General features: G+C 42.5%; 1 protein-coding gene across 1 annotated transcript in view; it reads right to left on the bottom strand.

Moving 5' to 3' along the window:
* Window positions 1-4,045: 4,045 nt before the first annotated feature.
* The window catches only part of LOC143776512 (organic cation/carnitine transporter 2-like), a 65,581-nt gene continuing 56,850 nt past the window's right edge, over window positions 4,046-12,776 (bottom strand). Inside the window, exon 10 of the mRNA XM_077265963.1 lies at window positions 4,046-4,420. Coding sequence (XP_077122078.1) covers window positions 4,330-4,420 — 91 coding nt within the window. The 3' untranslated portion in view covers window positions 4,046-4,329. The remainder of the gene's footprint in view (window positions 4,421-12,776) is intronic.

Here is a 12,776-nt window from a genome sequence, read left to right as displayed (position 1 = left end):
ACATTAATGAGAAAAATATGAACTTTTTTGAATTTACCAAATGGCTGCAATGAAACAAAGAGTGAAAAATTTAAAGGGGTCTGAATACTTTCTGTACCCACTGTATATTTGTCTGACAAATGTCACACAGTAGAAGGTCTCTGGGCACCGACAGATAATCTACCGATGAAAATTACAAGCAAACGGATAAAGCTCTGTTGGTACATGGTTAGGGGTCCTACGTTTCCATCAAGCCGCCTGCTATTTTTGACTGTGGAAATAGGACAATACCGCTGGAACGGCACCGGCATGGGGAAAACATTCAGAGAGAGAAGAGGCTGTCCTAGTGGTGGACAACACTTTTAGGCTACTTTCACACTTGCGTTTTTAGCAATCCGTTGTTTTGGGCAAAAAAATGTGCTTGCAGGATGCATTTTTTGCCCATAGACTTGTATTAGCGACGGATCGCGACTGATGGCCACATGTCGCGTCCGTCGTGCCACGGATCCGTCGTGTTTTTGCGGACTGTCGGCACAAAAAAAGTTCAATGTAACTTTTCTTTGTCCGTCGCGTCCGCCATTTTCTACCGCGCATGCGCGGCCGAAACTCCGTCCCCTCCTCCCCGGACTACAGAATGGGCAGTGAATGCGTTGAAAAACTGCATCCGCTGCCCACGTCGTGCACAAATTTCACAACGTGCGTCGGTACATCGGCCCGACGCATAGTGACTGACCCGTACTGACGCAAGTGTGAAAGTAGCCTTACATGTGCATGGAGGTCCTCACTCATTCAAGGGATGAATCAAGTGAACTTGGTTAGATAGAGCTACACCTTGTCACCACTCATGTTCTAATAGTAGGATTTGTATAGCTGCAGAATCCGCACAAAGAATTGACATGTTGCGGAAAATAAACTGCAGCGTTTCCGCGCGGTATTTTCCGTAGCATGTGCCCTGCGGATTTTGTTTTCCATAGGTTTACATGGTACTGTATCCGCAGGCAAATCCGCAACGTGTGCACATACCCTTACTGTAGCAGCGGCCATGGCTCTGGTAATATGGCCAGGGAAGTCCCTAGAGCACGCGTATGTAAGGCCGCCATTTGGTGTAATAGTAGTCATTTAGTGTGGCTCCGTAATCAGAGTCATTGCTTACACTTTATTACAAGCTTGTTCACAGGTGAAACAAGACGGAAACTGACAGCAGACAAGGATCAGCCGTGCAGCAGACGGAAGTGACAACTCCACTCCACAATGGACATCCAAGGGAACCCGTCAGGCAAATCAAACTGTACAACTATAGGCAACATGAAATCACTGGATTTAGAGACACTTTAAATGGGTGGTACAATTGTTCAGTAAAGAAAATCCATCTAACATATGATATAAAACTATCAGTTAAAGGGGTATTCCCCTTTCCAGGATCCTATCCCAATATGTATTAGGTGTAATAATAAAATTAGCAAATACCTCCAATTAGAAATGCAGTATAGTTCTTCTGATTCGCTATGTCGCTTACCCCATATGCAGTACCAAGAAGATACACCGCACTCACGGATGGAATATATTGCAAATCTTATCAAAATTTATTCCTGTACATACATATCAAACGGTTCAAATATATACAGAAAAGAAGCGTATACACATGACGTTTCGAACCCAACCGGGTTCTTACTCATATACCGCTTAAAATGATATGTAGTAACCTTAATTGAGAGTATCTCAGCCGAGATAGAATGTAGCATTCAGCAGTTATGCTATATGGGATGCTGGATGGATCCAGATGTAGGCTGGCAGTGGCCAGATAATGGAGCCTGGAGGCAGAGTAGTGAAGAGCGGCGCTCCCGCGCCCTGCTGTGCTGCCAGCCTACATCTGGATCCATCCAGCATCCCATATAGCATAACTGCTGAATGCTACATTCTATCTCGGCTGAGATACTCTCAATTAAGGTTACTACATATCATTTTAAGCGGTATATGAGTAAGAACCCGGTTGGGTTCGAAACGTCATGTGTATACGCTTCTTTTCTGTATATATTTGAACCATTTGATATGTATGTACAGGAATAAATTTTGATAAGATTTGCAATATATTCCGTCCGTGAGTGCGGTGTATCTTCTTGGTACGGTTATTGAGGACTCTTTGTCCGTTACACCAGCACCCCCTTCCTTTATATATAGCAGAGTGCAGACTAATTTCTTATATACCCCATATGCAGGGCAGTGCAGTAGCTTATATATCCATGGTTACAACCAGTCATATAGTGACAGTTCGTTATCTGTCAGTGGTCGTAACCATGGATACCTAAGCTACGGCAAAGCCCTTTGCATGGGGTGTACGACATAGCGAATCAGAAGTACTATATTACATTTCTAATTGGAGGTATTTGCTATTAATAATAATAAACCTACTACATATTGGGATAGGAACTTGGAGATGGGAATACACCTTTAATGGAGGGCATCACTATTCAGGGTCTTCATCTGTTCAGAGTGGAGAAAAGTGTCTAAGAGCATCTCTCGATCTGGATGACCTGTCTGGGCCTGCACTGACTTGAATGAACTGTGTAATTCTTCATGTCCCCTGTGGTGGCGCTGCAGTGACACTGAACACTAGGTTTCCCCACAGATTACAGGTGACTGCTGGGGATTCCAATGAGGGAAGCTTTGTGGTCAGGAAACCTTCTAACTAGTAGAGACAATCCCTTTACAAATGCTACTGTCCTGCACGGAATTACATCATGCTGCACACATGGAAATAATGGGGTGACATCTCAAAACAAAATTTCTAGATGTCAGATCTGCCAGTGTAGAAGAGCCCCAGAGCGCTGGAGCTTACATTATATAGGGAGAAAGCCATCACCACCCATATTACCAGGTGGCACCATTACTGTAAGCGGTAATGAATCTAAACTGGAGATAGAGTGGGAAACCTTTGAAATCCCCATAGCTGGTGATCTGAATGCCTACTACATATACGTTACCATGAAGTTAGTCTATCAGCTGCCATCTGCTTGAGGTGGCACAGAGGTCATTCTCTGCAGCCCCAAATAAAACCATACTTAGTGCACAGATGCTAATAAAATAAGGTGCAGTTTGAGGGAAGAAATCTGGAATAGTAAGAAGTTCCGTCTAAAAATGACCAGGATATGGTAGATGAATGCCTCATTTACACCACATAAAGGTTAAGGGTACGCTTGCACTAGCGTACAGCATCCGATGCCGGATGATATATGCAGATGACCCTCGTCTCATACTCTGCTGTGAGCGAGATCCGAGTGGCATTTGACTGTGATACGATTGTCTCACATACAAGAATCGGATCACAGTGCGGAGAAGACATGTTTTTTGTCAATCTTCTCCATTGTGTGAGTCAGATGAAATCCGAATGTAGTCCAATGTTTTGGATGCACACATAGACTTGTATGGGTGCGTGCGCCGTCTGACATACGCTGCCAATAAGAGCATGGAGTGCTTTTTTTCCTCATACCGACTAGACAAAAAACCCGCTAGTCAGCACTGCTCCATAGCATAACACTGCAGCAAGTGTTATCTGATGAAACACATCGTCCAAGTTATACACTGGCTTAAAGGGAACCTGTCACCTGAATTTGGCGGGACCAGTTTTGGGTCATATGGGCGGGGTTTTCGGGTGTTTGATAGGCAATATTGCCTTGCGCTGGCGTGTACTCTGGAGGACAGAGAATGAACTTCAATCCAATATTGCGGCCAGCATGCAGCCAGCGGGTAAGGAAAGGGTGAATCAAACACCCGAAAACCCCGCCCATATGACCCAAAACTGGTCCCGCCAAATTCAGGTGACTGGTTCCCTTTAAGGCTCAGTAACATTCTTCTTTAGGACTTTTTTGAAGTATTTTTTTTTGGAGACCAAAGTTTAATATTGTGACAATTTCCAAGTATTACCATTCGCAAGTGTATCCTCAGAGGGTAGTGGAATGCAGATAAATGTATATATCGGTACATGCACACTGACATAGAAAGGTGCCTGTAGTGTCCTTGGCAAATATACATAGAAAATAAATAAAGCACACCATCATATATACAGAAACACCATAGAAAACTGCTGCTCATAAATGTATTACCAGTGGCGGGACTTTAATATCTTCCATATGCCCTATTGTTACGTCCTCTTCAGTGAGTAGACAAAATATTATCCAGCTCCTCTCCGATACACAGGGGCGCTGATTGTGCAATCCATTCAGTGGACGACCGGAGACATCGGTGACTGGCCTCAGCATTGCTTTGTCACGGACGTCCTCCATACTGAGTAGTCTGGGAAAGGAAGGGGATTTCGTCTATAGTTCTGGGATGAAACAAAGGAGTCTCAGAGCCCTATAATGCCGTATTCGAAAGAACCTTCAGTTTCCCATTGCTCGGCTTCTGAAATTTCACACCTTTTTTAATTCCCTTCTTATATTTGAATCTGGAAAGAGAAAAATTGGAATAATATGTGTGACACCACTGGACATAATAGCTGAAGTTCCCACAGATTTAGTATTTTTCTTTTCCGAATGTAGTTATTGGTTTTCCGTAATGACTGATGAGGTCAAAACTATTGAATTCTGTCCGAAATAGCGCTATTGTTTGAAGCAATACTTTCAGATGTTCTATATAAAAAATAAAGATTATTATTATTATGAAATGTGCCAATGTCTGCTGCTCCTTCATGGCAGATATAAGTAATAGGAAGGGAACAGAGGAATATTGAGGGAAGAGGAAAGAATGGCAGAGTGTGGAGGAAAGGGGATCTGGGGAAATCGGAGAGGGATGTGCAAAGTTACAGGGCTCCAAATGTACATAGAAAACAGAGGACGAGCATATTAATTAGTGCGAGAAACCGGATATTCCAGAAATCATCACTATTGCGGTTTGTGGGTTTTTGTTGGGGGCTGTCTGGAAATATGTGAAAGTATCCCAGTCACTGTCTGTAAGGAGTCCATGAGTTTCTTACTGTACACACATGGTATGGTTTGTAGGACGCCAGGATCTTACACATTTATTCTGGCCCATACATCTGGTCTTCATTTAGCCCACTTACTTAATGGAGACTATGTGATGAGGGAAGCTTCATTACAACATCAGCAGAAAACATGTGGGTCCTTATTGCTGGTACTGTTTGAGCTTTACAAGTTAGGAACGTTTTTCGGCAGACTGCATAGGACTAGGACCACAGATTGACCATTTTGTGGATGTTTAAGAGGTGCAGAGGAACACTACCTGCCATTCATCCTCACAATACGCTCCCCTAAAAAGAGGTATGCATGAGCTGGGCATCAACATTAATTTTAACACCTTCACAACTGGTCAATTTCCGTATTTTCGTTCCACCCCTTCCCATTCCAAGAGCCATAACTTTTTTATTTAGCTGTACGAGGGCTTATTTTTTGCAGGACGAATTGTACTTTTTTTTTTAAATTCGTTTATTTTCAAACATAAATAAAGTATAGCATACATATTTGTCCTTGTCATTAGTCTGCATGGTTACATTTACAAAGGATAATAAGGACAGCACATACATATGCCAATTATTTCACAGAGGAAAAACTTATGTGTACAATTATAAAACAATCAAACACAAAGTCATAAACATAAAACTCTTAAACTACAACCAAACCAAGCCTCTGAAACTATTAAGCCACCATTTAACGATAGTAAACAATAGTAAACAATATTTCCCTCCCTCCGCTGCGCAGTGCTTGTAGAACAAGAGTCAAACAAACCATGTCCTTGTCTATTAGTCATGTCATAAGGTGAGATGAGAGGTGTTCCATCTATCCCAGATTTTATTGAACTTACCGGGCAACCCCTGTTTTGATAAAGAGTGCGCTCATATGTGACAACTGTATTTACCAATTCGATCCAGGATCTAATGGAGGGGGGTGAACTCCCCATCCACCGCAGAGCCAACAATTTCCGTGCCAAAAACAAAGTTTCACGTAGAAAGATCCCCGCATAATGGTCCCAAGCCTCCTCGTCCCATACTCCAAACAGGCAGACCAAAGGCTCCATAGGAACCAGGATTGACAGTACAGAGGTTAACAGTGACGTCACCTCCCCCCAATATCGAAGAACAATGGGACACTGCCATATCAGATGTATAAAGTCAGCGCCTGGTGAGTGGCAACGCAAACAGTCTGATGTCGAGTATCGACCCATCCGAAAGAGTCTCAGTGGGGTCAGATACGACTGATGGATTATATACAGCTGGGTCATCCTGTTATTAACTGACGGAGAGACTTTGAGGGGGGAGTCCAAAATATCCTCCCATTCCTCGTTCTGCATATTAGTGATGAGCCCTCCCCATTTGCTCCTCACCGAGTCCATAACAGAATTCGCTCCCACCGATAGCAAATATGTGTACAAAGAGGAAACAAGGCCCTGAGGTCCCTGTGACTTAAGAATACCTATCAGGGGCAAAGATGAAATGTTACGGTTTGTTCCCACATTCCTGACAAATGACTGGATGGCGGATCTGAGTTGTAGGTATCGGAAAAATTGAGATCTTGGAAGATCATATTTAACCTGTAGCTGTTCAAAGGATCTAAAGACCCCCTGATCATATAAATCACCTATCGACAGGACCCCGTGGGAAACCCAAAAGCCCGCAGACGGGTGACCCACCAACACAGGGAAATAATCATTATCCCATAGAGGCATCTCAGCCACAATGTCCCCAAATCCAATGACCTTTTTGATTTTCTTCCAAGTGGATCGCGCCAATCGTATCATGGGCAACAATCGGGTGGCATTTACTTTTCCTGATTCTAGAAGGCCCAGTGGACATTTAGTGCCAGCAGAACTAACCAGGTGACTTTCAGAATTAGGGAGATAATTATGAGGCATCCATTTACAAAGTGCTTTGGTCTGCCCCGCCAAGTAGTACAAAAAAAAATCTGGTAATGCCACTCCTCCCCCTTGCTTAGGTCTTTGCAAAGTCGTCAATTTAAGTTTGGGTCTACTTTTCCCCCACACGAATGAAGTAACATAAGAATTTAAGTTAGTGAAAAAGAATTTTGGCACGGTTACTGCGCTATGCTGAAGACAATAGTTGAATTTAGGGAGCAAGATCATTTTTATGAGATTGATACGGCCTGTTACAGACAGTGGAAGTTTACCCCAGGACGTGAATTTCGATTTGGCATATTCTAGCAGGGGGAGGACATTGAGTTGCAGATCTAATTCACTACACCGGGACATATAAATACCCAAATATTTAAATTCAGACACTACAGGTAACGGAGAAAGAGCATCAAGATTAGGTATTGGGGATTGGGACAGAGGCAGTAGAGTAGACTTATCCCAATTAATATATAGGCCTGAGAACCCACTTTGTCTATGGTATCTATTACCTTTGGCAACGTTTTTTCTACCTCATCCATGAATACTATCATGTCATCAGCATATAGACCGATGATATCGGTACGGTCCGCTATTTTAATACCATCAATATTGGGGGCAGAACGTAGACGAATAGCTAATGCCTCTATCGCTAGAGCAAACAAGGCTGGGGATAGGGGACACCCCTGACGGGTTCCCCTATGCAGTGAAATTGACTCAGACATGGAGCCATTTACGATTATGCGGGCCTTAGGCTTCACGTATAATACACTAACCCAATGTAGAAATTTTTCCCCAAAGCCATACCTCTGCAGACAAGCAGACAAGAAGGGCCACTCGAGAGAGTCGAACGCCTTAGCCGCGTCCAGCGACGCCAGCGCCCAACTGTTATCTGGTAACAAAGAGCTATACTGGATCACTGATTGAACCCGTCTAATGTTTATAGATGTACTCTTACCAGGCATGAAGCCTGTTTGGTCTGGATGTATAATGTCTAATATGATGGAGTTCAGCCTGGTCGCCAGTATCTTAGTAAAGATCTTATAATCCACATTTACCAGCGATATGGGACGATAGGAACCGCACTCCAAAGGATCTTTCCCCTCCTTCTTGAGTACAATGATATGTGCCTCATAAAAAGTATCAGGTAGACATCCACCCTCCCATATCTCTTTAAATACCTTCAGTAAAAGCGGAGCCAGTATTTCCCGGTATCTCCTATATAGCTCTACCGGGAAGCCATCCGGTCCAGGGGCCTTCCCAGAAGCGGACGAATTGTACTTTGAATGACATCATTCATTTTATCACGTGATGAACTAGAAAGCGGGAAAAAAAAATCCAAGTGCACATGCTGTCAGGATTCACCGGTATTGGTGGTGAGAGTGGAAAGTCACGTGACAGAAACTATGCGATTTACATACATGCGGTCACGTGCCGACTAGACATGCTCAGCTTCTGTCAATTCACTGCTACTGAGAGAAGCCAGGCAAGTCTAGTTGGAATGTGGCCAGAAGCATCTTTGTGATCAAGTGACTGTCCTCTCCGATCCGGTGACAGCTTGTGGTGTCATTAGTCAGTAGTCTGAAGCCACACATATTGTGACACACTGGACAACCCTTTTATATCTAGCCTGTGCTTTTTTCCAGTTAACAAATCCCTTCATGACTGAGAAATTTTCAGCTATTGATTTTTCATTTTTTTACTCCTCCTCCATGACTCATAACTTTTTTTTATTTTTTCATTGACATAAGTATATGAGGGTTATTTTTTATGGCATGAGTTGTAGTTTTGAATGGCACCATTCGTCACCATGTAATGTACTAAAAAAAAGAATTCCAAGTGTGGCACTAATGATGAAAAAACACACAATTCCACTATAGGCTTTTTTGCTTTTACAGAATTCGTTAGTTGTTAAAAATTATTTGGCAGTATTATTCTTCAGGTCAGTATGAGTGATGTCAAACTTATAAAAGGTTTTTTTTATATTTTTGTGGTCAAAACAAAATTCTGGGCTTTGTAAAGAAAAACAAATATGAAATTTAATTTAATTTGCCATTTTCTGAGACATGAAACTTTAAATTCTTCTGTTAATGGAGCTATATTGGGGCCTGCTGTCTGCACACTGAGCTTACATTTTTTTTAATACTATTTTAAAAGACATACAACATTTTGATCTGATTTTATTGCATTCTCTGTGGGGGTGTCCAAAAAATACGCCGTTCTTGCATAATGACTTCTTTTCTTTTAGATATATAATATATTGTGAAAATAATTTTATATCTTGATAGATCAGACTTTTATGGAAGTGGTAATACCAAATATATTTGTTTCTTTATTTTCTAAATGGAAAAGGGGAGCGATTTATCCATATACATACACACATATTATGCATACACACAGGAGAAGCATGTCTGGTAGAAATTATTAATTTAGGGTCCTACCAGAGAAAAAACGCATTGTTCTCGCTGGTGAGCACACATGAATTGGCAAGTTTGTGAAAACCTTTATTTTATAAGTATATTCTATAAATCTATAGTGAAGCTTAAATTTGACATACTCAATGGATATATCCTAGCATATACAGAGTGCTGCTGTACTCTTCGGTTTATACAGTATACAGTGCCTTGCGAAAGTATTCGGCTCCCTGGAACTTTTCAACCTTTTCCCACATATCATGCTTCAAAGATAAAGATACCAAATGTAAATTTTTGGTGAAGAATCAACAAGTGGAACACAATTGTGAAGTTGAACAAAATGTATTGGTTATTTTACATTTTTGTGGAAATTGAAAAACTGAAAAGTGGGGCGTGCAATATTATTCGGCCCCTTTAACTTAATACTTTGTTGCGCCACCTTTTTCTGCTGCAATTACAGCTGCCAGTCGCTTGGGGTATGTCTCTATCAGTTTTGTACATCGAGAGACTGAAATTCTTGCCCATTCTTCCTTGGCAAACAGCTCGAGCTCAGTGAGGTTTGATGGAGATCGTTTGTGAACAGCAGTTTTCAGTAGGGTTGAGCGAAACAGATCGGCCAATTTCAAAAGTCACCGACTTTTGGGAAAGTCGGGTTTCGTGAAACCCGACCCGATCTCACTGTGGGATCGGGTCGGCCGTCGGCGATCTTCGCTCCAAAGTCGGGTTTCGTTATATATATATCATTGAGACACATTATATATATATTTACTTCAGCGCGATATATGTGAAAAGCCGGTAATTCAATTGCCGGCTTTTAATTTCTCCTGCCTAAACCCGACATGATATGAGACATGGTTTACATACAGCAAACCATGTCATATCCCCCTTTTTTTTGCATATTCCACACTACTAATGTTAGTAGTGTGTATGTGCAAAATTTCGGCGCTGTAGCTATTAAATTTAAGGGTTAAATCGTGGAAAAAATTGGCGTGGGCTCCCGCGCAATTTTCTCCGCCAGAGTGGTAAAGCCAGTGACTGAGGGCAGATATTAATAGCCTAGAGAGGGTCCATGGTTATTGGCCCCCCCTGGCTACAAACATCTGCCCCCAGCCACCCCAGAAAAGGCACATCTGGAAGATGCGCCTATTCTGGCACTTGGCCACTCTCTTCCCACTCCCGTGTAGCGGTGGGATATGGGGTAATGAAGGGTTAATGCCACCTTGCTATTGTAAGGTGACATTAAGCCAGATTAATAATGGAGAGGCGTCAATTATGACACCTATCCATTATTAATCCAATTGTATGAAATGGTTAAAAAAAACACACACACAATATTGCAAAGTATTTTAATGAAATAAACACACAGGTTGTTGTAATATTTTATTGTTCTCTCAATCCACCTGAAGACCCTCGCTCTGTAACAAAGGAAACATAATAAACCAACAATATACATACCATCCGTAGATCTGTAACGTCCCACGATGTAAATCCATCTGAAAGGGTTAAAATATTTTACAGGCAGGAGCTCTGCTAATGCAGCTGTGCTCGTGCCTGTAAACCCCGGGAATGAAGGAAATGTCGCGGTGATGCGCCCTCTGCTGGATGTCCTCATGAACTGCAGCCTGGGAACTTTTTCCCACGCTCGAGGTCATATGAGGACATCCAGCAGAGGGCGCATCACCGCCAGCGACTGAAGGTAACTATAGGTCATTGACCTACATTTCCTTCATTCCCCGGGGTTTACAGGCACGAGCACAGCTGCATTAGCAGAGCTCCTGCCTGTAAAATATTTTAACCCTTTCAGATGGATTTACATCGTGGGACGTTACAGATCTACAGATGGTATGTATATTGTTGGTTTATTATGTTTCCTTTGTTACAGAGCGAGGGTCTTCAGGTGGATTGAGAGAACAATAAAATATTACAACAACCTGTGTGTTTATTTCATTAAAATACTTTGCAATATTGTGTGTGTGTTTTTTTTAACCATTTCATACAATTGGATTAATAATGGATAGGTGTCATAATTGACGCCTCTCCATTATTAATCTGGCTTAATGTCACCTTACAATAGCAAGGTGGCATTAACCCTTCATTACCCCATATCCCACCGCTACACGGGAGTGGGAGAAGAGTGGCCAAGTGCCAGAATAGGCGCATCTTCCAGCTGTGCCTTTTCTGGGGTGGCTGTGGGCAGATGTTTGTAGCCAGGGGGGGCCAATAACCATGGACCCTCTCTAGGCTATTAATATCTGCCCTCAGTCACTGGCTTTACCACTCTGGCGGAGAAAATTGCGCGGGAGCCCACGCCAATTTTTTCCGCGATTTAACCCTTAAATTTAATAGCTACAGCGCTGAAATTTTGCACATACACACTACTAACATTAGTAGTGTGGAATATGCAAAAAAAAGGGGGATATGACATGGTTTACTGTATGTAAACCATGTCTCATATCATGTCGGGTTTAGGCAGGAGAAATTAAAAGTCGGCAATTGAATTACCGGCTTTTCACATATATCGCGCTGAAGTAAATATAAAAATATATAGACTTTCCATTACCTTGCATTGGGTTTCGTGTTTCGGCCGATCCCCGACCCCAACTTTTCAAGAAGATCGGCCGATTTCACTCGACTCGACTTTTGAGAAAGTCGGGTTTCGTGAAACCCGACTCGACCTCAAAAAAGGAAAAGTCGCTCAACCCTAGTTTTCAGCTCTTTCCACAGATTCTCGATTGGATTGAGGTCTGGACTTTGACTTGGCCATTCTAACACCTGGATACGTTTATTTGTGAACCATTCCATTGTAGATTTTGCTTTATGCTTGAGATCATTGTCTTGTTGGAAGAAAAATCTCTGTCCCAGTCTCAGGTCTTTTGCAGACTCCAACAGGTTTTCTTCAAGAATGGTCCTGTATTTGGCTTCATCCATCTTCCCATCAATTTTAACCATCTTCCCTGTCCCCGCTGAAGAAAAGCAGGCCCAAACCATGATGCTGCCACCACCGTGTTTGACAGTGGGGATGGTGTGTTCAGGGTGATGAGCTGTGTTGCATTTACGCCAAACATATCGCTTGGCATTGTTGCCAAAAAGTTCAATTTTGGTTTAATCTAACCAGAGCTCCTTCTTCCACATGTTTGGTGTGTCTCCCAGGTGGCTTGTTGCAAACTTTAAACAACACACTTTATGGATATCTTTGAGAAATGGCTTTCTTCTTGCCACTCTTCCATAAAGGCCAGATTTGTGCAGTGTACGACTGATTGTTGTCCTATGGACAGACTGTCCCACCTCAGCTGTAGATCTCTGTAGTTCATCCAGAGTGATCATGGGCCTCTTGGCTGCATCTCTGATCAGTCTTCTCCTTGTTTGAGATGAAATTTTAGAGGGGTTCTTGGAAGATTTGCAGTGGTATGATCAGGGCCGTATTTAGAGTTTCTGCTGCCCTAAGCACTTTTAGTGCTGCCTCCCCCTTTGGTGAGTATGACACTATCGGCAGTGACTTTGGCAAGAATCGCTGATGTGAAAGTAGCC

The sequence above is a fragment of the Ranitomeya variabilis genome, chromosome 5 (genome assembly GCF_051348905.1).
Source record: "Ranitomeya variabilis isolate aRanVar5 chromosome 5, aRanVar5.hap1, whole genome shotgun sequence".
Classification (NCBI taxonomy): domain Eukaryota; kingdom Metazoa; phylum Chordata; class Amphibia; order Anura; family Dendrobatidae; genus Ranitomeya; species Ranitomeya variabilis.
Note: the sequence above shows the minus strand (reverse complement) of the source record. Positions and strands in the feature narration are given on the sequence as shown.